Genomic DNA, 26,516 nt, shown 5'->3' with positions numbered 1-26,516 from the left:
AATATAAGTGATTTAGCTGATAATAGTAAATTTACCCTATCCATATAAATCATTTGTGATGATTTGAGTTGATAGGATATAATTGATCAAAATGCTTAAATCTAGACCCCAATTGTACTATAGTACTCTATCATTATAAGCCAATTTAACCAACCTTTCGTGTGTGTATATATATATATATATATATATATATATATATATATATATATATATATATATATATATATATATATATATATATATATATATATATATATATATATATATATATATATATATATATATATATATAGTGACTTTCATTAGAAATATTACCTTTGGGTATCATTATATTTTTCATTTTATTCTTAATTTTTTCCTCTATAATTGTTAGGATCGATAAATATTTTCTTTGGATGCTCTAAAGAGTTTCTATCCTATAAATCTAGAAAAGATTAAGAGAAGAGTTCTTTCGGTTTATATGGATAAATATACAAGAAGACCCTTTGTGCTTGAGTACAGATAATAGTAAAAGATTTGATCTTCTCCATAGATAAAAAATTATTAAACTACGTTATATATTTTGATTTGTTATTTACTTATTGATCTCTTAATTTCTTTTGGTTTCAAGTTTCTTCTCCCTCCCCAATAAAAGTAATACAGAATTATGTCATTTTATTGTCACCTCCTTTACCCTTCAATTTACTTAATATTATTTTATAATTAAATATATGTTGAATTATGTCGATCTAGTGTGATCTTCAAAATCTAATATTTCAAGCTTTAGCTTAATATCCATGGATAAGAATCCCATCATGTAGTAGTCTCCAATAACATTCCTCTTTCTATAGTTCTCTCATGGAGACCGACAAGATCGGAGATGAATGCCACATGTATCATTTTAATCGAGCAATACCATTCATCTCCCTTGTCTTATAACACATACACATTATGCTCTATGGGTCACAATTTTGTATGACTTACTACTATTCATCAACATTTTTAAGAAGAATAATGTCACACCCTCAAATCAAAGGCCTACGATCCGTGGAATAACCATAAGATGGACTACTTCAAGTCTGACCTCAGCTTATGATCCGTCCAAGACGCCATGGGCAATGATTTGGTAGGCTGCCTCCGTGAGGTGCCCCCCATCCCAACGAACGTAGCTCCATGGATCGCTGCACCTCACGGAGGAATTGTAGTAGTAGGGTCCCTCACCTCTACAGCACGCCACCAGAGTCGACGTCGTCCCTGCACCCACATTTCATTCGCTAAGCCATGATGAGATGAACTCGTAGTCACGAGAGGCAGCAGCAGTTTGGGGTTCACCGAATTGGCTTGGAGACATGTAGATGGCCAACAGAGCTCGGTAAATGTCATCGTAGATGATGGTGGAGTGTGGGTGGGCTCGCCGAAGTCGACGGAGCTCGCGCCGCAGCAGTAGGTTGTGTTGCTGCGAGAACTCGTTTAGCCACTTGAGGCAACCCGTTTCTGGATCGTTCGGCGCGGCGTTCTGAGTCTCGAACTTGGTGAGGAACAGAGCGATGCACCCCATTGGAAAGATGCCGGAAACCAACACGGTCTTCGCCCCGGCCCGAACCAGCGCCTGGAGATCAGTCAACATGAGTTGGTCAGTGATGGAGGAGTCGACAATGGGAATCAAATCGACGGCAGGGCGAGATTGCAGCTGGCATGATCCGTCTAATATGCCATGGGCAATAACATGGTAGGCTGCCTCGGTGAGGTGCTTCCCATCCCAGCAAACGTAGCTCCATGGATCGCTACACCATGTCGACGTCGAATCACCGCATCCCACGGAGAAGTTGAAGTGGTACGGCCCCTCGCCTCCACAGCACGCCATCAGAGGCGACGTCATCGTTATTAGTTATAGTACTTGTGATCATCGAAAAGAATATATTTATTATATTATATCTATTCAAGAATTATCCTTAATAGAATTGAAAAATCTTCTTATTTCTTAAGAATCTTTAACTCATCGTATACTAAAAAATTCTATTTTAGATAAAATGCTCTCTTTATAAATAAGAAATAGAATAATGGTAAAGATGAGAATAAGGATAAAACTAACAACAAGCCAAAGTTTACTTTGAACAATAATATAAAAAAAAAAAAAAATCAAGTGTACAAGTGTGATAACTTAGGCTATATAAAAAATTATCGTGTTAAGATTAAAGAAAATATTATAAATAACAAAGATTGTTTTAATATTAATTAAGATCGAGGTAAATTCTTTATGGCTAAAATTGCCAAGACCATGACATATATCAATTTCGAATATGACTGGATAATTGATTCAAGATGTAATCATTGTCTTATTAGTAATGGTACCAAATTCATCAATCTTCTTTAATATAAATTTATTAATGTAATTATCATGATAAACAATACTATTCACTAAATAGAGAAAGAAAGAAGACACTATCATAATCTCAAACAAAAATAATGATTCTATTACATTAAAGAGTATGTATCATATTTCAAATATAAACAAAAATCTCTTTTTTTGTTACACATACGGTTGTTGAAAATTATATTCTTTTTGATACTAATAAAGTTAAGTTTCTTTGAAACATAAAAGAATAAACTACAAATATAATACATACTAGTAAAAGGGTCAAATATTTATATTTTTTTTAGCATCAACCTCTTATGTTGATAGGATGAGTACAAATGATAATACATTAATTTGACATACTAGACTTAGCCATATAAATTTTTGTAAATTAAGGATTATGAAATAGAAAAATCTAGTTGATGATTTTCCAAATCTTACTAATTTTAGTGGTAATGAAGTTTGTGAAGAGTGTTAATTTGGCAAAACATGCAAGGAACCTTTTGATTGATCACTTTCTATGTGCAAATTTCTCTTAGAGCTTATTCAAAGCGATCTAATGAGCTCTACTCAAACTTTATCTTACTTAGATTTTCATTATATGCTTCTCTTTATTAACGATCTTATAAGATTTACTTGGGTTTACTTTGTGAAGAAAAAAGTATTTTTTATTCAAAATTTCAAGTGTTTAAGTTAATAGTTTAAAGTGTTCATGAAAGAAAATTAAAGGGTTAGACACAAGGAGTTCAATTCTAATAGATTTTTCTTCTTTTGCAAAGAGCATTGTATTAAAATGGAACTCACATGTGCAAATACATCATAACAAAATAGTGCAACAAATGAAAGATTTGACATCTCATGGAGACTTGTAAGTGTTAGTTTTATGCAAAGAATTTATTTAAAACTTTAGGGGTAAAAGGTATAGTATGTACACATTATGTTATTAATCAAACTTCGCTTAATCCAATCAATTTGAAGTTTCCATATGAGCTCATATTTGGTGAGAAACCAAATGTTCAGCATTTCAGAATGTTTAATTCTCCATGTTATATTCACATACCAACTCAAAGAGAAGCATGCTTGATACTACGGCCAAAAAGTGTATCTTTAAAGGTTAACAATAAATGAATTTATAAACATAGATATATTGTATCTCAAGATATTGTGTTTGATAATGTTTCTTCTTATTATCCTCCAAAGTAGATATTTTAAAAGATATTCTCAAGATATTGTGTTTGATAATGTTTCTTCTTATTATCCTCCAAAGTAGATATTTTAAAAGATATCAATCATGTGAAAGTGATATATATTCAAAATATATGGTTGTGGGAGGATGCCATAAATGAAGAAACGAAGACTCTTCGTAATAATGAAATTTAGGATCTGATGCCAAAGTTTATAAATATAGATCTAATTACTTACAAATGGGTTTATAAGGTGAAACGTAAGTTAGAAAGAAGTATAAATCGATATAAGACAAGATTTACTGTAAAAGATTTTTTAAAAAAATATAAAAGATATTATAAGAAAACATTTAGTTTCATGGCTAAGATGGCATATGTTAGAATGGTGATTATTTTAGCAAGTAATCTTGGATGGAAGATTTGGTAAGTTGATATGAAGAATGTCTTCCTATATTATGAAATTGATAATAACATTTATATGAAACAACTACCGGGATATATTTTTATTTTCAAATTAGATTATATTTGTAAGCTCTATGCCCTCAATAAGCTAAAACAAACTCCCAAAGCATGGCATGAAAAAATTACTTAATACTTACATTTATGTGAATATTTTCTTTTTATTAGAATTTAGCTCATTTATTAAAAAATAAGAAAGTCTACATATTTTATATATATATATATATATATATATATATATATATATATATATATATATATATATATATATATATATATGGATGATATGATTATCACTAATGACGAAATAGATATTTCAAAGCTTTGTGGTGATCTTGTTTTCCTGTTTAAAATGAAAGTCTTGTGAAAGCTTAATATTTTTCTAGGTGATGAATATAAAATAAAATATATTTATCTCTCAAACAAATAATATAAAGAAAATTATTGAAAGATTTAGAATTAACAAAAATAAGAAAATTTCTATTCCATGAAATAAATATAAAGCTAAGTTATAATAATAACAATGTTCTTACCCTCGATCTTTTCGTGCCTTTCTCATCTACCTAAAAATAACAATGCTAGATATTGCATTTTCAATTGGTCTGGTAAGTTGCTTTATGTAGCCATATCTTGATGTAGAGAATTTTAAAATATGTTAATTATATTCTTGATTTGAGATTATTCTATAAGAAGGACATACATATTGAATTGTATAATTATACATATGCTAATCTGGGAGGTGATTTGGATAATTGTAGATCTACTTCTGGTTATGTATTTTTTATATAATTTTGTTTATATCTCTTGATATAGTAAGAAATAATAATTGACTTCTCTTTCTATAACTGAAGTAGAACATATGGCTTCCTCACTTACTGCTATATAATGTATATGGTTAAGGCATTTAATCGAGGATGCTTGTTATAGATTAACAAACAAACTATTTTATAGTGTGACAATCAAAGTACCTTAAAATTAATTACAAATTTAATTTATCATACAATAACCAATCACAGTAAAATTAAATATCATTTTATCTAAAAAATATTATTCAAGGAATCATTAAGTCATGGATATCAAAGGCAAAGATAATATCTTAAATATCTTTACCAAGTCTGTTTTCAAAAGATCACTTAAAGATCTTCAATAATCTCTGAAAATATACTTTAAGGAGGATTGTTAAGACTTGATGTATATCTATTGAAAGATTTTATATTATTATATTTTACCTTTTAAAAAAGTTTATTAGATAGAGTTATAAAGATGAGAATCTCTTAGTTTAAATTGTTAATTTATACTCATAAATATATGACATATGCGTAGATCCATTCAAGTCTAATTGTTTAGGTCTATAGAGCTTAGATTAAAGAGTAGTTCAAGATCCTATAAGTATTATATATATATATGTATATATATATATATATATGTATATATATATATGTATATATATATATGTATATATATATATGTATATATATATATATATGTATGTATATATATATATATGTATATATGTATATGTATATATATATGTATATATCTATATATATATATGTATATGTATATATATATATATATGTATATATATATATGTGTATATATATATATATATATGTATGTATATATATATATGTATATATATATATATATGTATGTATATATATATATATATATATATATATATATATGTATGTATATATATATATATATATATATATATATATATATATATATGTATGTATATATATATACATATATATATACATACATATATATATATATATACATATATATATATATACATGTATATATATATAACTTCTGTCTTGGTTTCTTTTCTTATTTGGTTTGATCTCGGATTAAAAGTACCTTATTATTACTATTTGTGAAAGGATTATATTTACACATGATCTTTTTCTTTCTTCACATTATATATGATGACCCAAACCCGAAAATATTAGTGATCTAAAAAAAAAAACCTTAAAGGAGACCGGAAGATAGGCATTAATAGCTCCGTGATGAACAGCATAGAAGACTTGGGAATTTGGATGAACCCCTCGCAGAAGATTTAGCTCATGCTGCAACTGAAGAGTGGCTCTGTGAGAGATCATTCAGCCACTTGAGGCATCCAGTTTTTGGATCACATTCTTCATCTCTTTGGGTTGGAAGGAAGGAAGGAAGGAAGGTGAGGTCCATAGTGCCCACATTCCATTGGAAAACTCCAGCACCAATCACCCTCCTTTGTCGATCCCAAAATTACCGGTCCGATTTGCTAATCCGCTCCTAATTTTGCATCGAATAATATGAAGCAATAGAGAGTGAGATTACCAGTTCACGTCACCGATTGCATGAATCGTGCGTTTACTATCTTTAACTTGTAAGTCACTCCCATCTCTCGCATTGATGCTTAATAGTACTTTTGAAACCGCTGCTAAATGTACGTAACAGATGTGTTTGCCCGTCAGCCATTCGAACTTCATAGAGGAAGCATAGCTCGGTAAGTCAAAGTTTGCAGCCAAAGAACTGCACGCATCTGTCAGATTTGCCAAGAAAAATAAAAGAAGTAGGGTGTTGAATCGATTATATCTACAATGTATGCATGATTCATTCCATTTCCCTCGACTCGTGTCATGCTCATTCTTGAACCCATTCGAGTACAAGCAAAATTGAAATATCAATGTATGGGAAAAAGGAAATATAGCAACAACAGGAGGAGGAGGAGGAGGGGGGATGACACAAACGTGTGTGATTGGGGGGACGGGTGATACGGTGCGATCTAGAGGATATCCGTAGGGGGATGGTTCGGCGTCGATGAATAGACGGTGCGTCGAACACTGTCTATTTGGACTCCCCCAGGGGTTCCCGGCCACGTCCTCGATCGAGAGACACCTCGACCGAATCAACGGTTCCTCGACGGCGGCGGCTGGTGGTGGTATTAAGCAGACGACGAATGCACCCGCGACGATATCGGCCATTGGATACGCTTACATGATTGCCACCTCCCTTCTGCTATATATAAAGAGAAGCCATCGAAGGAACCCGTAAGCGATGGGACTGTTCAAATGCTGCTGGAAGTTCCGCCACGACGCCGCCGACTTCTCCGAGGACAAGCCAGAGCCAGTGGGTGACTGTGGGACCTCCCGCTGCCTCGGATGCCACAGCCGCTGCTGCTTCTGGCGGTTCAAGTCCTCTACGAAGCAGCCGCCCTCCCACACCAGCTCGCTGCCACGGCTCCCCAAGGCCGTCCGTTACGCCTACCTACGTTTAATTTTCCGGTTGGCCAGAGTCATGGGGTTCATCGACGGCTACGACGACGAGAGGTCGAGCAGTGCCGAGCGCGAGGAGTCCGACGAGAGGACGCTGCCTCTCGCCATCCACAGGAGGTACGCCACAGCCACCACTCCGTGCTTCCAACACTCCTAACATCAAAGGATACATACAAATGAATCCTTCTTACGTGTTCATGCACTCCTTTCTTCTTCTTCTTCTTCTTCTTCTTCTTCTTCTTCTTCTTCTTCTTCTTCTTCTTCTTCTTATGTTTTCACTAATTATTTTGACAATTGTATGATTGTTAAATGGCAGTGATGAATGATTAGAAGTTTGTAGTGCACAATTGGAATCAAGGGAACTTTTTCTGCATTTGAATCATTGTGTCTCATATTATATATATATATATATATATATATATATATATATATAGTCCCATATTAATTAAGGATTATTGGAACCAAGGACTCATAAATTCATCGGCTCTCCTTTACCCTTAAAGGTATTTTTTTGGAGCTCATCAGAAAGAATAAAACCGATCAAATGGTCCTTAATAATTTTGGCTTAGTGTTGACTAGATAGATTTTTTTGAAAATACTAAAATATAGGATGAAGAATTGTTTACAAGAAAAATAAAAATGTGTCACAATAAATAAAGAACACTAAGAGAATCTGATTATATGTCAAATTAAATTGATTAATTGTAGTGATAAGGGTGAACGCAAAGGTGACTTGGGATCATTTATTAAGAGCAAAAGAAAAGAATATTGCATAAAATGCATTAATTTAGATTGTACCTAATTTCATTTATAGAAATGAGTCCACTACAGTCTGCCATTTTTCACTTACTTGTAATAATCAAAATCACAATATAATTCATTAAATTTTACAACATTGAATTCATGTAAAGCATAAATGCGCCGCATAAACATCAGATGAATCTTTGATGTGGGAGATGCAGCTTCTTGGAGTGGATTTTATATGTTGACGTGATTATTGTGGTCAAGGAAAACTCTCTCTTCAGCACATTAAGAATACTACTCTCTAAGCTGACACCACAGATTTGGTCTCATCACATACATCTCAGCTGAGTATTTCATTGAGAACTTTATGTAGCTTTACACCTCAATAATTCATTTAAGACCAATTTCGTGATAAATTTATATTTTTGATATTTTTGTGTGATTTGGTGGGCTTCATAACGTAATGAGTCCATTAATATGTTCCTCTCCTATTTATACATATTTAAGAGGAAAAATTTTTCTCAACAGAATAGAGGTTTTTTCTCAATAAAATATTTCCTCGTATAGTTGAAAAAATCGATGACAGATAAAAAAGTAAAAAAAATGTTCCTTCGCCACCAACACAGGGTGGTAATGCCTTGGAAAGAGCTTGGGCTGTGGATCGACGAATCCATTTAGATTTGGTCCGTACCACAACATGACATCCTTTCATCGCATATTGATCCAAATTGATAAGATCGAATTTTAATGATGGATTCAGTGAAAAGGGGATGGAGCCATCCGGAGTCATTTCGTCCAAACCCCAACGCCATTAAGTGAATCGGAAGCCAAAATCCTTAGCTGGCGAACTCGAAGATTTATTGTCGCCTCAAAGAAGGCAGCTGAGAGGCGATGGTGGAGTCCAAAGCTGGCAGTTCATGAACCCTAAGAAACATTGAACTTTCCTGAGCTGTGTAAGGTGGACGCCACAAACATTGTTTTGGGAACGGATCTAAGCCCAAGAAACCACATCCCATCTCCTCCTCCTCCTCCTCCTCTTTCGTCGGTTTGGTCAATTTATCCGCTCTGCAAACGCTCGACACGAGAACAACTATGCATAAAACAGCACTAGGATTACACAATATTATCGCTGCGATGACCTTTAGGTACGCCGTATCAATCACGCCGATCATGATGAGCAGCTGCAGGTAGGGCATCGCCATCGGCCACCAGCCAGCCATCGTCTGAGAGCTGGAGAGCGATCTTTTTTTGCCTTGTTCTTTATCGTGAGCGAGGACGACTTGTCTGCACCTGATCGCCTCACAATTGAACAAACACATGGTGCGCACCTCATCTGAAGGCAGCCACCGAGGTGACAATTCTGTGCCGGTGGGGTGGCTGTCGGTGCAAGGACCACATGGAATACTTTGTGTGCGTGATACTCAACCAAAACTTGTCTTCCAAGGAAAGGGCGATCCCCCCACTGCCATTGACATACCAACAGATTCCCCATCCACCCCAGCCACGGTAAAAGCTACAAGAGATTGGACCTCAACATCATCATCATCTACTAACCAGAAGGATGCCACAAAACAGCCAGGCGAAGAACACAGGGTCACGCCTACATCTTCCCTTCGTTTCTTCCTTATATTTCTGGATCAAAGACTCACTAATTTGGAGCTACATTGGGCGAATCAAACGACGAAGGCTTCCTACATGTACATCAGAACCAAGAACAAAGCTCCAGTTTTGCTTGTCGACTCAAAACAGAAACAGAGGTGCATGCGATAGAATCGGGGCATCGAACAACGAAGGGCGAAAGGTAGGGAAAGAAACCCAATAATTGTATATATAGAGAACAAATGTGAGTATATCGCCTACTCTTTTATTCACGGAGTCAGCAATAATATAACTTTAAATTACAAATATGGCCTCGCAACAAAAGAGTGGGAGTGGGGAGGAAGAACAAAACCCGGAAGAGAAACGCACAGTAATCCCGTAAAGAATAATAAACGTGTAAAATCATGAGAAGGGAAGCAAAAAAGAAGCGAGAATTCGTAATGGATGAGGAAATGGCGAGTTTACTTTGGAGGCGGCGGCAGTATCAGGTGCGTCAGGAGGCTGCGGGGCCATAGAGGTCGTAGGGCGCCCAGAGGTGGTCGAGCGGGCATGGCCGGATTGAGTCGAGCCGCACCCATGGCTTGCCGCTGCCGCTCCAGTGGAGGAGGCTCACCGGCCCCGGGTGGAGGTCACGGCAGCTGCCCCTGACGTTGTCCCCGCCGAGACCGTGCTGGTTCCACCGGTGCTCGATTGGCGCCACGTGCCCAGCGAATACCAGCAGGAAGGGCGGCAGCGACCCCAGCTCGTAGATCCGGCCGGCGCCGCTCTTCTGTACCTCCATCCACCGCTCGATCCGCCGCGTGTACCCGGCGCGCCGCCACCTGACCAGGTCGAGCACCATCACCCCCGTGTTGAAGTAGCACGGACGTCGACCGGCGAACGTCGACGCCAGGCGCTTGTCGGACCAGAAGCGGTCCGTAAAGTACTTGGTGAAGTTGGCGTGGCAGTACTCGGGCGCACCCACGGCCCGCGACCCCAGCTCCGTGCGCCATAGCTTGGCGATGTCGTCGACCACCACGAGGTCGGAGTCGAGGTATATCACCCGCCTCACGCAATGCTCGAGGATGTCCGCCAGGTAGTTGCGCGCGTAGTTGAGCGGCTGTTCCAGCGCCTGCCGCACCGACGAGGAGATCAACCCTCGCACACGATCCGGGTCAAAGTAGTACGCCTTGAACCGGAGCCCCGGGAAAGCGGATCGCACCACCGGCTCCAGGCTCGGCTCCGACACCAGGAAGTGGAAGAACACGCTCTCCGGGCACCGGGTGTGGGCGAGCACCGAGTGGACCGCCGCAATCGAGCCGCGCAGGTACTCCTCGTCGAGGGTGATGGCGATGTGCACCAGCGAGGAGTCGCAGACCGAGGTGCCGTTCGCCGACGGAGGTTCGCACTCTGCGGCATTGTGGAACGGCGGCGCCCGCCGGAACACGAGGTCTTCGGAGTCGTCGGAGGCAGCGGCGAGATGGTGATTGTAGCCGCCGTATAGGCGGAGGTAGTGAGACGATCGGATGGCCTCGGCGGGGGGGAAGGATTGGAGGGAGGGGGACAGCACTACCATGACCATGGTAAGGGAGCACAAACCGGAGAGGCGGACGACCCAGAGCATGACTCCGCCACTACGCCGGCGCCGGCGGCGTCCGCGAGTCTTAAAATCGAAGAGATCGGCGAGGCGAGCGATCGCGGGCACCAGGAGGAGGGCGAACGTGGCCCTGATCCCCGCCAGAGCGAACAAGAAGGAAGACCGACCCGGCTCTCGATCAAAATCGAGGAATCCAAGCAGGGCTTGGGCTTCAGCACTCGGATCCCTTAGGCTCGAAGCGATCGCCGCAGCCCTGCAAAACCCCAAAAGCGAGATGTGAGAATCCACGGACGGCGACAAGACGAAGTAAGCGCCTGCGGTAACCTCACCGGCGATGCACTCCGCCCCCACTGGCTCGCCCCACCCTACTCCATCTCCTCTTTTGTTCTTGCGGTGGCAGCAGCAAACGAGATTGGGATAGAGATCAAGAAAGGGAAAAGTTAACTCTTTTAGCTTCTTCTTCCGACCATAGAATCAAAGAAAAAGGGTGGTTTGCAGTACTAACTTCGTTTCCCACATCGTAATTTGCACATAACTACTATTAATAACAACTGCTCTTGTGATTATTAGCAATGTAGATGCAGCTAATTAAGTTATGGGGTAAGTGGCGGGGACAGCAGAGCCGGAAGACGCAGCTGGCGCGGGATGTCACAGACAGTGACGAATCAGGACCGTCGGTTACTACGTCCGGACCTTTTTGCCCTTCTTGTTCTCCGCCGGCGAGCCGTCCACGTAGGTGGGAGAGGTACAATTGTACGGGTGACGCACACCGCCGACGAGGGTGGTGATGGCGGAGCTTCGGAGGCCGCGTACGCCTCGTGATTCGCGAGCGAGAGATTGCCAGGCTGGACGCCGCCGTGGGCGGCAACACGTCTCTTCCCGTCTCCCAATGGGATCCGTTGCAAGCTTCGATGCCGGGTCCATCCTTATACTACGCATCTCCACTTGACACCGCGATGCGAGTCCCATTAGCCTTTTAATGCTTCCGCTGCAAGTGGCACTTCATCCGATCCGAAGCCAGTGAAAAAAGTCAACGCCCATGAGCGTGGAAAAGCCCACACGGTCAACGGAGAAACAACTAATCCTTGGAAAGCATAAATAAATATATTTAATTTTCAAGATGTTGACTAAGAATTTGAAAAATCATTGTAAGATTTTGTACTCAAATCTTATTTTCATGAAAAAAAAAAATTGATCATGTAATAATATTTCTACAAATTTCACATCACAAATATAGACATCATTTGAGCAACATCCCATCATAATGAGGCATAGGTTGAAGACTAATTGATGGGACTGCCAACCTTCCAGTCATTAGGATTGCAATTATTAGCCTATTCTATACAATCTCAAGTTGCCATATAACAAATGACTCCTCCAATCTTTAACATTGGGTTGTTAAGAGGTCTATTTAGTATTTTACATTTGTTTCATCTCTCTCTCTCTCTCTCTCTCTCTCTCTCTCTCTCTCTCTCTCTTCCTTTGGTTTCCCATATTTTGATGATGATCAGGTTTTATTATATGTTATTATCAATGATCTAATTCATGCCAACTTGAATTATATGTATTGTAATTCTTATCCTCTAAGGTAATTGTTAGAATTATATACTTCGACACTCTTCTCTACTTGTGTTTATTGGATAGAATGTTCAGAATTGAATCAAAAGTCAAAATCTTGCAAGAACTGAGTCAAGTATGGTGGTGTTAACACCACATAGCTTACTCAAAATTATTACACTTGAGGAATAACTACATATCTGCAGATGAGAAATCCAGAGCTTGAATGAAGATTTATGCATCAGTTATGAGTTCTTCATTGCAAAATATAAGATTCCACATGGCATTAAATTAAGGTTTTAATGCATGGCTCCTTACAGTGAGCCCGCTAAAAATATAAGATTCCATCTGTGATCTTGGCATTGGATTCTCTCTTCCCCTGTCTTAAAAGCTATCAGGTAAGAGCAGTGCCAACCATGCTTCACACTCTACTTCGCTGAGAGGGAGGATTCAGCTGTAGCTACAACACCCATTAATGATTGATGGAAGGGTAATAGCAGACACTCATAACTCCAGTCGAAGAGGACAGAATATTATGAAGAGTTAGAGAGAGAAAGAGAGAGAGAGAGAGAGAGGAAGTGCAGTAAAGTATCCCACTTTGACAGCTACTGACAGCCTCAAAATCTATGTCATGGACGTCAAAAATATTGATGTACAAGTGTCAGGAAGTCTTCTTAAAAGTGTCTGCAAGGGACATGGCACTTTGGTACATCAGCTACAGGGCATAATTAAGTCTTCCGCAGCAGGTGACTTCTCCACTAGCTCGAATGATCCATGTCTAATATCAAGACCAGGTGAATTGGAGTTATGCCACTCCATCCTTGTCCCTTACCATTAGCAGGAAGCTTAGATCACCCAATTTGACAATAAGAGAACTCCCAAGTCTTTTCTGCTCAATTGAAAATTAAGATTGAACAGAGTTCATTTTTGGGACCGAAGCTAAAAATACCTACCGAGGAGCTCAGAGGAGGCCATGCACGTTATGGCATGCCAAAAATCTCGCTGCTCTTAAACATCTTTGTTTGTAGTATGGGAGATAAAAGCTAAGATAATATTTCTAAGACTATATAAATTATACTAGCGAGGGAATGAAACTTATCGAAGAGAGAACATACTGATAGGGCATATTTTGGTACTACCCCATGGCAATAATCCACAGTCACATTAGTGCCAACGCAGAGCCTTAAGACTAATATGGTATACTACATCAACGTGACACCTAGAATTCGGATGGGATAATCGCTTATTCCCGTGCTGTTCGAGGTCGTAAAAAATAATATCTCTTAATACAAAGCTACTTCGGAAAGCTCGAAATAATGTCGTATAGTGTCAATCCATGCAAGTCGATCGGTGCCCGTATGGAAGGTACGAGCTGGTCACATGAGGAATTGACGATTATTAAGAGACTATGTACGATTAATCTTCGTTCGTAGGTATAAAAGTCAACCTCTTGACTAGCATCAAGGATGGGACTTCGAACACCTCAACTCCCTCTAACTCCTACTAAATACTGACTTGAGCTTCGAATGGGTCGAGTCGGAAAATCCCCCTTCCGACCTTGGCCTATGTGCAAAAACTCAGCGATGAAACAGTAACCTAATGAGGGAGGAAAAGAAACTCCTTGCTCTACCTTCGATTGATCCTGAAGATGAAGCCTGGACTTGAAATGATGCTGACCATCCTAGTTCAAGCAACCACGTGGGCGACTCTACGGGGGTCGAACCAAATCGTACTGATTCCATCGGTCATAACATAAAGTTGCTCAACATATACCATAACTAATTAGTTGATATTTCTCATATCTAAAGTATATTTCACTTTATATATCATAATTCATTGGACTTATACATATATATATATATATATATATATATATATATATATATATATATATATATATATATATATATATATATATATCAATATTCCTCCAAATGGACTTCCAATTGAAAGTTATCTTTAGTCCTTACTATTTGCCATCAAAAAATAGCTTGTTTTGATTAGTTTTTGGGTGTTTTCGTGTGATGTGACGATCGTGATGAGCAACATGAAACGTCAATCATCTCAACATCTTGAAACCCTCAAGTGGCATAAGATTGAATGGGGCTCTCAAGTATCAAGGAAGGTGATGCTCCTTTCTTTGCTAGCTATCCATCGCTTTCTTTGGTCGAGTGCCCCTTTCTTTGCTCACTTAAATCCATGTATTAAAAGATTTTCTTTTATTTCCATAAAAAAGAAGGTAATCTTTTTGTTCATTGCACTTTACTTAAAAAGAAAATATTTTATACTAATAGATTTGCACCCATAATTATGTGTTCCAAACCATAAGATGTTATAGCACACATCACGACCATGGGCTTCGATGCACCACTCATCGTGATGTCCTATCAATTAGCATTAAACATAAGAACTCGATCATAGAGATCCAGACCAGACACTTCTCGGTTGATGGGCAAGGATCAAAATCCCACCCAACAGACACTCGCATCTTAGCTTTATTTAGGTCCGAAATGGTGAACGCAGGGTTTCAAGTCTAATTTGATGGAGAATGAACAACAACAAATAAGAAGCTCAAGAAAAGATTGAAAGGTACTCTTTTAGCAGATTCTGGTTATTAATCCTGACAATGTGATGGTTTCTTTCTTGATGAAGCCTAATCGGAGCTCAAGCTCTACTGTAAACATCTACTACGCATCTTATGCAATTTCGAATCAAAAGAAGCAAATAAAGAACATCTATGCAAAAGTAAAAGAAGGCAGTATCACAGGCTGCTTGAGATAAAAAGAACTTAGATTAAACTGATGAATGAAATGAAACCTGTACATGGTTATTGTTACTATACCAACAAGGAGCTATTTATTGGACTCTCAGAACTCCAAAAGACTACTAGAAGATTCCGTTTCCTAAAGCACCAAACAACTCATTAGAAGAAAAAGATTAATTAATAACCTTCATCACTTAATTCCTGCATTGTTAGTATGAACACAGAAAAAAAAAACCAAAAACTTCTAAGGTATGTCTTCACATACTTGTTGCCATCTTCGGTCCTATAATATCAGTCCTGATACCGTTGAGGATACACCAAGCATGCAACTCCGAGCAACTTGTTTCCCAGGTTAAAGATCTTCAGGCAGCAACTTGATTCTCTTCACTGTCATCCAATTTTAAAAAGAAGCTTACTTTAATGCTTAAAGGTCTTGAGGAAGAAAACTGTTTTGAGGATCCTGAGTTCGTGTCGCTGTTCTAGGATAAGAGAACAGAATAAATCACATTGGAATATTTTCCAACGAATATGCATCGAAAAACTCAGGATCATCCTGCTCAATGCCTTCCTGCTGCTGAAAAAGCATAAAATGTTACGAGGTTAGATGAAATCTCCCAAATTTGTGACTGTAAAAAAAAGGAAATGTTATGTGCAACTGAAATCAGAAAACGTCATCATCTTATGCCACAAAATTATCATGAATTTGGTATAGGTTTGAAACTGTATAATACATGTATCATTTTCACATGGACAAAAATCTAGACTGAAATGTTGTACATTAGATTACGAGAACAAAATTGAAGTTTGACTGATAGGTACCCTTATTATGTAGCACTTCATTTTTCTGCATGAGTTGTATCACATATGTTGATTACACTTTTTTTTTTGCTTACAATGAATCAAAAGCCACTAGAGGTTCAGATTAATCTTTACTTCATATCTTCAATCTTTGCCGATCATGTGTGGATAAAAATCGAAACTAGTTAGCACAAATGACTCGATTTTACTGTTAAACCAGCAAAATCTATGCAATATTTGCCTCTTGTATATTACTCAACACCAGAACTGTGAATGATCTCACTGAAAGTCAAAATAGAATCCATAAGCAATATCATTATGCAGAACTTTTTATCAGCCAACTTGTCTTTTATGTTCTAAAACAACCTGGCTTGTTGAATTATTATTTATTAAGAACTTTGGTTCCAAAATTTGGTGGACAGAGTTCAATACGGAAGTTGTTAATAAAATTCAGACAGTTTATTTGTAGTCTTCTTGAATTGGAACCATTCTATAATAGTCTATTGATGTGAACATGATTGAACAGTGATAATTATGTTGTATCAAAATGAAGATGTTCTAGAAGAAAACTAACCTGCTTTACAACATCCATGAGATCATTCGAAATGATATTATCATACAATACTTCTTGATGCTTGATATCAGGCATGCTTTCAGACTTTAATCTGATGGAGTTCTCAACTAGGATGGTACTATTGCGTTGAGCAACACATTCAATTTTCTCATTCTCAATTTCTGTTGTTACTGAGAGTATCTCCTTTCTTACTGTGCATGTATTCCTACTACTTTCATCTTGTACGGTAGCTATGGAATCTTGATGTGCTACAAGTGAAGAACCAAAATCAGCATTATTTTGCTTGGGAGCAACGTTTTGACCTGACTGATATGAAATATTAACAGTCTTTAATTTCCAGTCTTGAGTTTTGTTCTGACGAAGTTCACTATAGATATTACAGTTTGAAAGGTCAGTCACTCCCTTCAGGCTGCTGGTATTGCTTAATGCTTCTACATTTCCAGTTGTTGGTGTATCTCCAATGCTACTAGCAAGAGGATAATGACTTGCAGCTGATTCAGTTAGGCAGCTATCATGGATATTGTTAGCATAGAGAGCTTCAGGGACTGAACTATATGAAGCACTAATGTGATTTCCAGGCATGGGTGTTTGTGCAATATTAGCAGTCCTTCCTGATATATGACTTGAAATATCATTCGGAGACATTTGGTGCCCAAATTTTGAAGAGAGCCTAAAGTCGTGCCCTCCAATGCCATTGAATATTTGTCCCCTTGGAAAAGGCTGCCCATGAAAATTCTCATGTTGCTGAGAGAGAGAGAATTGTTGTCCTTGCTGAGACATCTGCATAATTAAAGACCTGTTTACTTGTTCATTGCTGATGCCTCCTGGCAATGAGGATCTTGTTGTCTGAGGAGATGGTAAGTTCAACAAACCTGATATTTCTTCCCCAACTTGTGAACACATATTTCCATATGGTTCAACCAATTGGTGTGACTGCCCTAACTGTCTTGACTCAATACTGTTGGAAAACCCAGAGAAGTAACCGAGACCTCTGTTCATTTGCTGTACCGATGCAGACCTTGTACTTGAAGCATTGCCAGAATTCAGAAAACCCATTTGATCAAAAATAGGCATTCTTAAGCCAGTATTAGTCACTCTCCTTGAACCAGAACTCAGAGCTGATAGATTCTGTGGCAGAAGCTGACCAGAAACAGCGAGAGCTTGGAGATCAAAGCCATCAACTGTACCAACTGACCGAAATGTTGCATCTTGAGAACTTGTGAAAGGTCCATCAAGTCTGTCCTGATGCTGTGGAACACTTAATCTCCTCAAATACAAGCGATATTTCTGTTTATTTTCAAATATGTAAGCATAATATTTGCAACATTTGATGTACTTAAGACATTTGCTGATAATGAAATGCATGAATTAAGCATCCACTATTTGACTAACTAAAATGTAACTGCATGTGCAGAATGAATTTGCCAATGGGAAGAGATTGAAAAAAATACTATTCCAGATTACCCACACCCAGTGAATAATGTTGAAATCTTGTACCTGGTCTGCTTGGTCAATTATTTTCATAAGTTGATTCCTGTGATTGTTACCACCATCTCACCTCTTTATTTAATGCTATGCAATAACAAATACATCTATAATGGCAGGAAAAAGTTAAGAAAATATTTTACTACAATATTTTCTTAGTAGTTAGGAGTTTGAACCGTGTATTTCAGCATATCACAAATTAGTTGCACATCAGTTATCCAAGCAAATCTCATAATGAGGGACAGGATATCATTCTTGAGACCATGATGTTTTTTGCATTAAACTCAACAAAACTCTAGGAGGCAAGCAACATCCCAACACTGAGCTGCAACACAAGGCCAGCTCAGGTGTGAGTTGTTTGGAAATTAACTGTTGCAAGAAATCTAATTAATCTAGCATCATCAAATATCAAATCCAACTTGTAGTTTTATAGACTCTGAAAAGAATTAGCAAAAGAATAGTCTTTGTCAAAATTACTTGTCTAACATTGAGCACCATTCAAAACCAGCAATTTGTTTCCTTTGTAAAAAATTTGATATAGCAGTTCTAGACTAAGAAAAAATTTCTAGTTAGGAACAAATAACAAGAAAATACCCCAATATCTGAAGAAATTAAATAAAAATGATGCATCTGATGTCCACTGTTCACAAAATATCACCACAAAATTGTATAAATTATTACATCTCCTGTTGATTAAGTCCGTTCTTTCCAACAAAAAATGAATTGAAACTGATGTCCAACTCTTACCAATATCTGTGGAAACCAAATATGATATTCCTTTCTATCTGATTGTCTTAGTGTAAGCATAACTTTAAACAGAGATTATTGGTAGCTGCTCAACATTCATCGCCTTATCCATGTCTGTTGAATATACATTCTTACTAACATAAAACTCAGTTTCTCTTCTTTTCAAACAACCATAACAATAAAGAGTAAGCAGTAAGCAACCACACATTGAACCCTTGGACCTAGCAAGTTATCCGGTAATCAGGTCAAGTGAACTGCCTTCGAGGGACCTATGTATTGTTTTTATAATTTAAACTTAGTGAATTTTTGTTTCAGCAAGACTATAGGTTGTTTAATTTTGTGTGTATAGATTGAATCGATACCACTCCTAAATTGGCAACATTCTCAATATAACTAATTTATTCAATCATACTTAATTCATAAAGATATTACAATAGTCTTTTTCTTACACAAAGAAGTAAACAGAAAGTATCAGCACATCAAGGAACAAATATATAATCGATGATCAGGGAAGCAACATGGTCTTTTGAACTGCAGGGGTTTAAAATAAAATTCACTATTTGAACCAAAAGGAACTCAAGAAGTCTTTTCTTTTTTGTCTTTTTGAAGTTCAACTCATATTGTAGTAAATGAATAATGGAAGGACAAGGATTGTCACTAGAATATGGTAACAGAAAGCAAAAGAAAAGTTCTATGCGGTTATTAACTTGTATTTATTTTTTAAAACAAAACTCAACCATGGCACATTGTAATCCCTCATACATGCAAATCTGAATTGAGATTTTATACAAATTAATGACCTCATGAATATTTCCTTCATCGGTTCAATGCTAAAAGCGTCTACATAAGAACTGAGTTATACTTTTCCCCGTGCTTGAATAATCCAGTGTCAGAAATAGAAATATAAGAGAACTGCCTCATCTCCAGATACATGGCAATGAGGTATACGAAACCATACTTGCTTCCAAAAGTACAGACTGATTTTATAATTTTTTAAACTATCAAAATCTGCTTGATTTCATGTCACAAATAAACATACACCAAAATGGTTTCCTTCTATTAACCATGGACTGATGTTTAGTTTAGTTTTATCTTCATCTGTCCATATTATACTTGTAAATCATAGCAAACAACATCACTTATCCACATCAGTTATATGCAATAGTTTAGTGCCATATTATCTTCACTCTTCATCTCCTTCCAATCTTGCATATGTTTCTCAATTGCTTTACTCATGTAGCAATTGCAACATAACATAAAAAACTTGCAGATACAACAAGGATATTGATAATACAAACATTAAGGGACCTAACATCCTATTTCATAAAAGAAAATGTGGATGACGTAGAAAGTTTCAGAGTCAATAATTTCATATTCCTTGGTTATATAGATCAAAAAGATAACGTGGATGATGCTCCTGGAGGTTTGAGATTGATAACAATAGTAATTTTGGTTTAATGCCATCAGACATGAAGGACCATCACACAGTTCACCAGTGCAAAATGGTTCTGATACAATATATGCTCGATCCAAAATTCAACAAGGGCCCTAAGCAATCAAAAGTATTATATACATGTGAACCTAAGTGAAGATTTTATACTGGAGGAAAATTTATGGGTTGCAGAATCCTTAGAAATTTTCATCAATTATTGAGAGCCATGAATAGGATTTGGCCAGTTCTCTCAGCAACCAGCTACGAACAAAGAGAGTCCATCCATCTCAGGGAAACTTCACAACAGTAACGTATAACATTGCATTATGTATACATGTCTTCCAATAAAAGCTAACAAGTCCATCCATCCGATAACTATGTTGCTAAGTCCTTGAATGTTCATTAAGTAGAATTATCTTTTGTGTTTATTACTTCTCTGCATGATCGATGCCATGTCTATTAGAGACGAGTTTTTGTACTCATGTAAATAACTCAAACTGATTCTCAGAAATGAAAGTATGATAATTGTTTAAAACTCTTGTTGTCTTCCTGAGTTATTCAGTTATCCTATCTACGTTGATTTGAAATATTTTTTTATCACAACCTCAAATTCATAGTTTGAGAAAAGACAATTTGTACTGACTTTATGTATATGTCTTTCAGTTCATATGCAATAATTTACAATTCATAAGAAAATATGTTCTTATCTTACATGAGATTGATAGAGTTAAATTCACATGATTTGCTGGTCATGAAGATTTAAACAAATATTTAAATCTAGTATAGAATATGAGCAGACATAATAATCCTAGGTAGAACTGCTAGTCAAGTATGATGACAGTGGTTCCATACCTGCAGGTGACTAGCAACATTTTCCCGAGTAAGCCCAGCGACTTTCATCAATTCAAGAATTTTCTTTGGAACTGCTTCTGCAGAGAACAACAAGTATCATGAATAAAGAAATACAGCTTTGATTTTGAATCTTGACAAATTTTCGCCAGGATAATAAATATGAAGTCTATTGTTTGGTGACTGAGGATGCACAGTTCTGCAGGTAAATGAGTATAGCATAAACGTTAAAGAAATGCTCGGTTGTCCGATTACTAAGATAAAACCTTAATTAAAGACATCAATTAAATAAAATGTGAGAACTCATACTATCAATGCCCAATTGGTTGACAGCCGTCACAAATTGTTGGTGCAGTTCTGAAGACCACACCACTCTTGGTTTCTTCGTCTGGGAAGGATCTGCCTGCTCATCAACATCCTGTTCGTCCTCCTCCTTTCCTTCCTTCTTTCTCTTTATGTTCTTCAAATTCTCACCACATCCGGAGGTCGCATTGTCACATTCCTCCATAGCCCTTTTGTGCCTTTCACTCTCCCTTTGGTTCTCCTCGAAACTCCCCGAATGCTCCAACTCTTTCAATTCGAACCGCTTCTTCCTCACCACGTGCTGCCATATATTCTTTAATGGCTCGATTCTCACAGGCTTTATAAGGTAATCCACGGCGCCGTGGGTGACACCCTTCATGACCACGTCCTTGTGATCGTCAGCCGACATCACTGAGCAAAGAGAACAAATCAAAAACAGCCGCAATGCCACACAACCAGCCGTCGTCACGTCGCTGTGCACTTACTGATGACAGGGAGGTCCATCTCCAATCCGATGTGCTCGAGCAGCTTGAACCCGTCCATGTCCGGCATGTAGACGTCGCTGAGGACCAGGTCGAAGCACCCCTTCCTCTCGCGAAGCATGGAGAGCGCCGTCACCGCGCACGAACATGTAGTCACTGCAACACGACCAATCAACACGAATCATTTCTAAACGCACATCGAAGACAAGTTTCTGTAAGATGGAGAGCAACGGAATAGCGCAGTACGGAATACAAAGGAAGGGGGGGGTGGTGTGGGGGAGGGAAGGAAAAGGCTTTAACAGAAGACGGCAAACGCGGGGACAGATGGTACCATCGTAGTGGCACTTGCGGAGCATCATCTCGATGATCTTGAGGCAAGTGGCGTCATCATCGACGAGGAGAACTCTCAGGCCGGCGGGGAACTCAGTGGGCATGCCGCCGCCGGCTGCAGCATCCGGCGGCCCAGTGTAGCTGCTGGCGGTGGCTTGGCCGCTGCTGGTTGGGGCGGGATCCATTCGCTCATTCATCCACTCCTCTCCGAAACCAAATCCAGCATTAGATGCCCGCGGAGTCGATCGGAGTGGTTATCGGAGAGAGGGCAGAAGCGGGATGGAGTGGATCTCCTGAGATCCAGAACAAACCAGAAGCCAGATAAAGCACGAGAACAACAGAAGATAGAGAGATCGTTGGACTCCTAAATACTCTGCTTGGTTGTTGGACTCTGGCGCTGTTCTGTTTGATTGCTCTCTCCCTCCCTCTCTCTCTCTCTCTCTCTCTCTCTCTATCTCTCTCATGTAAAAAAAACTCGCTTACTCTCTCTCTCTCTCTCTCTCTTCTCCAACCTCACCAACATCTCTCTCCGAGAAGGAAGGGGAAAGCCAGCTCACTTCCCTCAACTAGCCAACCGTATCCCCTCCCCGCCTCTCTCTTCCTCTCTCCCTTCCCCCTTCCCCCTCCCATGAAACCAAATAGGAAACATTCCATCACGCCTCCCTTTTCCTGCAGTCTTAGCTATTCTTGAAACTTGGCATTTTATATTACCAGTCCAATTGACCCAAACAGGTACTTCGTATGATTGAAGCCTCGGTCTTGGATAAGCCTAAGATTGCAAACCACATCGACGAACCTTCTTTATCTCATGTACCCATTCCATGCATACACATACATGCATCGGTCTCGGGTATGTTCCGATGACCATGTGAATGCCGCGACTCAACTGCGGTTAGTTAATCTTGGAAAAATATAACATTTATATATCATGCTTAAATTAGAGCCTAATTATGATCTATAAGTTATCTGATGTGATTCCTTTTTTACTTCGAGATTTTACGCCATAATTTGGAAAGTAAAAAAAAATACGAAATTTGTTTCTTAAAAAAAACTATTTTAGCATCGAATGAAACAGCAGAAAAACAAAAAACAAAAACAAAAAACAATGGATGATATTTGGCGCTGGAATCCCGATGGACTCATTCATTACTCATCCTGTCATCTTCCCCATTAATGCCCGAGCTGCTATGTGGTCGGACTCGGTCAACCCACCATTGACAACGTCAAATCCCTCGAGTTAATCTTGTTCAACCTCAGATTAAGGAAATTATGGCGAAGAAGGTATGATTCATTAGGACAAATATCCATTATTAATATTATAATTACTACTGCTACTTGGTCAATGCCACCGATTCCTTGCTCTTTATGGCCGAAGCCATGATGAGTGGATTAACCCTCTTAAACGTGGTAAAAGGGACAAAAAGTAAAAGGATTAAAGTAAAGAGACACAAGGCAAAGCCAAACGGCGTTCATGCTTTGCCGTTCCGGATTTTGTAGTACGAACGAGACCCACTTCTCCGAACTCGCATCCCAAACCCTCCCCGTGATTGGAGGGTCCCACTGGATCACCGTCGCTGCGGCCAATAACGAGTCAGATAGGCCGGACGGGGACGACACGAGCGGGATTGGGGGCAGGTGTCGTTTTACTTTACTCTGCCGGCACAGGATTACTCGTCGTCACCGCACGTACTTTATACGATGCGTCGACATAGGCTGTACGTAGCTTTTGGAGAGCGCCATCCGACGGTCTCCGTTAAGTTTGCATTTCGCACTCTCTGATACGAATTAAATCCCTATAAACTCAACGACAGAGAAACAATAAAAAAAAAATACTTGATTGCTTTTTTATTTATTTACTCATATACGAGTTTTAAAGAACCTATCGAACATAATTACTTAGTTAATTTTGATACCAAACAACCGGCTTTTTTTTTTTTGGTTGAAAGGATAAATATTATCCAAAAATTGATTAGCTAATTTTATATATATATATATATATATATATATATATATATATATATAGAGAGAGAGAGAGAGAGAGAGAGAGAGAGAGAGAGAGAGAATGAAAAATAGTATTATTGTTGTGTGTTTTTGGTTTTCCGATTGTAGAGGGAGACATTTATAATATATAGTGTCATAATTCACATAGGTTACCTCATGGAAAATCTAAAATCGAAATCCAAACAAATAATGTTATGTATCACTTAACATAATTGAACCCATAATGAACTAAAAAACATCCACTACATGTTTCGATTACATCCTCAAGTGCATCCAACTTCAAATAATAATATTATTATGATCAAATATATGCTTAAGAAAAATTTTAAAGACACTTTCTCCGAGCAAACCCATATACAAGCAATTTAAAGAAATTTTAAAATGGAGATATGAGAAAATCATATCTCAGGAAACTAGTAACAAAACTTTTGATTAATTAAAGTTGTTAGAACATCAAAAGTTACCAAAGGTTGATTTTCTCTAAAATGATTATAATCTTTTGATGCCATTTTTGATGTGAAAATTTATTATATTGATATTTATAAAGGAGAAATGTAAGCATAAAAATATATTCAAAAATTTTAATGTTAAAAATCTGAAATCAAATAATAAAAGATCTAAATTTATGGTATGTACACTTGGATATCATTCAAAAGTTTGTATCTAATTTGCGATCATATCATCATCGTAGTAATATCGATCTCCTCTTTTTCTCACTATGAACGATAGAGTTATGAACAAATAGGATATAAGAGAAGATATACAATTTCTTAATGTCATGTATCTTTCTTTTTTTGATCTGAATATCCACGTATTGTGTATTTAGTTTCTAAGAGGTTTTATCTATTTATAGGTGAGAGTAGATACTTAGGAGAGTTCTTTCTATCAAAATCATCTCATAAGGAATCTTATCATATTTACTTTTTGTTGATGGATAATCATAATTAAAATTTAATCATATCTATAATATATCCTATCTAATTAGATGGAATCACATAATATATCTTAATAATTTTTTTTTATTTTAAAAGACTAATGGATCTTGAAATTTATCTTTCAAGGAGCATGGCATGGTATACAACATAATTTTGAGTTAAAATATTTTTTTTAAAAAAAATGATAACTCATAACTCATGTGACTTTAGAAGTTCTACTATATTATTAGGGCTAATTATAAATTATCTTATATAATTAACTATCTTTATCCCTACACTTACAAATGTTACATTAATATTCCTAATGTTATAGAAAATAAAATATATAACTCTTTTTTTTCTTATATCATTCACTTTATTAATGAAAATATCGCACGTGCTCAACGATAAATCAAAGTCAATAACATAAATCAGTGATAAATCCTATAGTATTTCCTTCAATAAAATCAATAACACAAGGAGAAACAAAACTAATTATTTTATTCTTCATAAATATAATATTCCCATTATAATTTTTGATAGCACGATTGATCGAGATTGATTACAATAGGCCTATAATTAACTCATATTATTATTATACACAAGTCCTTTATAAGATCCATAATTATATTTATTTTTATAAATAAATAAAAATTATTGAATATTACATTTAATATGTACCCAACCGGATTTTTTTTCCCCAAACTAGTTGAAGAATGTAACAGCATCAGAGTCAGAGAAATCATTCTTTATCCTTGGATCAATAATTCTAAATTATAAATAATTTAATATGTTAAGAGGACTATTTTTATTTATGATTTGACGGTGACATGGTGGACGAGCCAACCATAATTATCATGTGGTCATCAATGCAAGTTTGACTTGGGTGTTCGTCCCATGCAGACTTGACTCTCTTCATCAATGAGTCTCCCCGTATCTATCATCAATCAAAATTATATTAATATAATTAGACGCATTAACTGGTTCTCATCCATTACTCCTCATTTGATTGACTTGAGCTTTCCGATCATTCTTATATTACAAGTTATATTTCATACGATCAGAAAGGTAAGTCTGCATGAGTAGGACATACTTTTGGTGTCTTTTTCTTCGTTCT

The 26,516-nt window shown here is 37.4% G+C and overlaps 3 protein-coding genes across 5 annotated transcripts; all 3 read right to left on the bottom strand.

Moving 5' to 3' along the window:
- Nucleotides 1–1,246: 1,246 nt before the first annotated feature.
- Nucleotides 1,247–1,858, bottom strand: LOC135596389 (GDSL esterase/lipase At2g27360-like). The gene has a single exon (XM_065088447.1). The coding sequence runs from the start codon at nt 1,856–1,858 to the stop codon at nt 1,247–1,249; it is 612 nt and encodes a 203-aa protein (XP_064944519.1).
- A 7,974-nt stretch (nt 1,859–9,832) lies between these two features.
- LOC135596951 (probable galacturonosyltransferase-like 7) lies at nt 9,833–11,749 on the bottom strand. The gene is made up of 2 exons (XM_065089261.1): nt 11,493–11,749; nt 9,833–11,416 (listed from the first exon to the last, which is right to left on the bottom strand). The coding sequence occupies exon 2, from the start codon at nt 11,188–11,190 to the stop codon at nt 10,081–10,083; it is 1,110 nt and encodes a 369-aa protein (XP_064945333.1). The 5' UTR covers nt 11,191–11,416; nt 11,493–11,749; the 3' UTR covers nt 9,833–10,080.
- A 3,743-nt stretch (nt 11,750–15,492) lies between these two features.
- Nucleotides 15,493–23,116, bottom strand: LOC135596948 (two-component response regulator ARR2-like). 3 transcript variants are annotated; one of them, XM_065089259.1, is made up of 6 exons: nt 22,486–23,116; nt 22,158–22,310; nt 21,679–22,083; nt 21,373–21,449; nt 16,857–18,104; nt 15,493–16,058 (listed from the first exon to the last, which is right to left on the bottom strand). In XM_065089259.1, the coding sequence occupies exons 1-6, from the start codon at nt 22,679–22,681 to the stop codon at nt 15,987–15,989; spliced, it is 2,151 nt and encodes a 716-aa protein (XP_064945331.1). In that variant the 5' UTR covers nt 22,682–23,116; the 3' UTR covers nt 15,493–15,986. The 3 variants fall into 3 exon arrangements, with proteins under 3 accessions (XP_064945331.1, XP_064945329.1, XP_064945330.1); XM_065089257.1 differs by having other exon boundaries at nt 16,857–18,143; nt 22,486–23,115; XM_065089258.1 differs by having other exon boundaries at nt 15,493–16,055; nt 16,857–18,143; nt 22,486–23,115.
- Between the last annotated feature and the right edge of the window lie 3,400 nt (nt 23,117–26,516).

This window comes from Musa acuminata, chromosome BXJ1-11, assembly GCF_036884655.1.
Source record: "Musa acuminata AAA Group cultivar baxijiao chromosome BXJ1-11, Cavendish_Baxijiao_AAA, whole genome shotgun sequence".
NCBI lineage: Eukaryota > Viridiplantae > Streptophyta > Magnoliopsida > Zingiberales > Musaceae > Musa > Musa acuminata.
Note: the sequence above shows the minus strand (reverse complement) of the source record. Positions and strands in the feature narration are given on the sequence as shown.

Excerpts from the sequence above, each read along its gene's own strand:
- LOC135596389 (XM_065088447.1), bottom strand. The coding sequence starts at position 1,858 with ATGACGTCGCCTCTGATGGCGTGCTGTGGAGGCGAGGGGCCGTACCAC.
- LOC135596951 (XM_065089261.1), bottom strand. The coding sequence starts at position 11,190 with ATGCTCTGGGTCGTCCGCCTCTCCGGTTTGTGCTCCCTTACCATGGTC.
- LOC135596948 (XM_065089257.1), bottom strand. The coding sequence starts at position 22,681 with ATGAATGAGCGAATGGATCCCGCCCCAACCAGCAGCGGCCAAGCCACC. Across the intron at positions 21,450-21,678 it reads CAACCAATTGGGCATTGATA|AAGCAGTTCCAAAGAAAATT; the intron begins GTATGAGTTCTC and ends TGTTCTCTGCAG. Across the intron at positions 16,059-16,856 it reads TCATGGATGTTGTAAAGCAG|CAGCAGGAAGGCATTGAGCA; the intron begins GTTAGTTTTCTT and ends ATGCTTTTTCAG.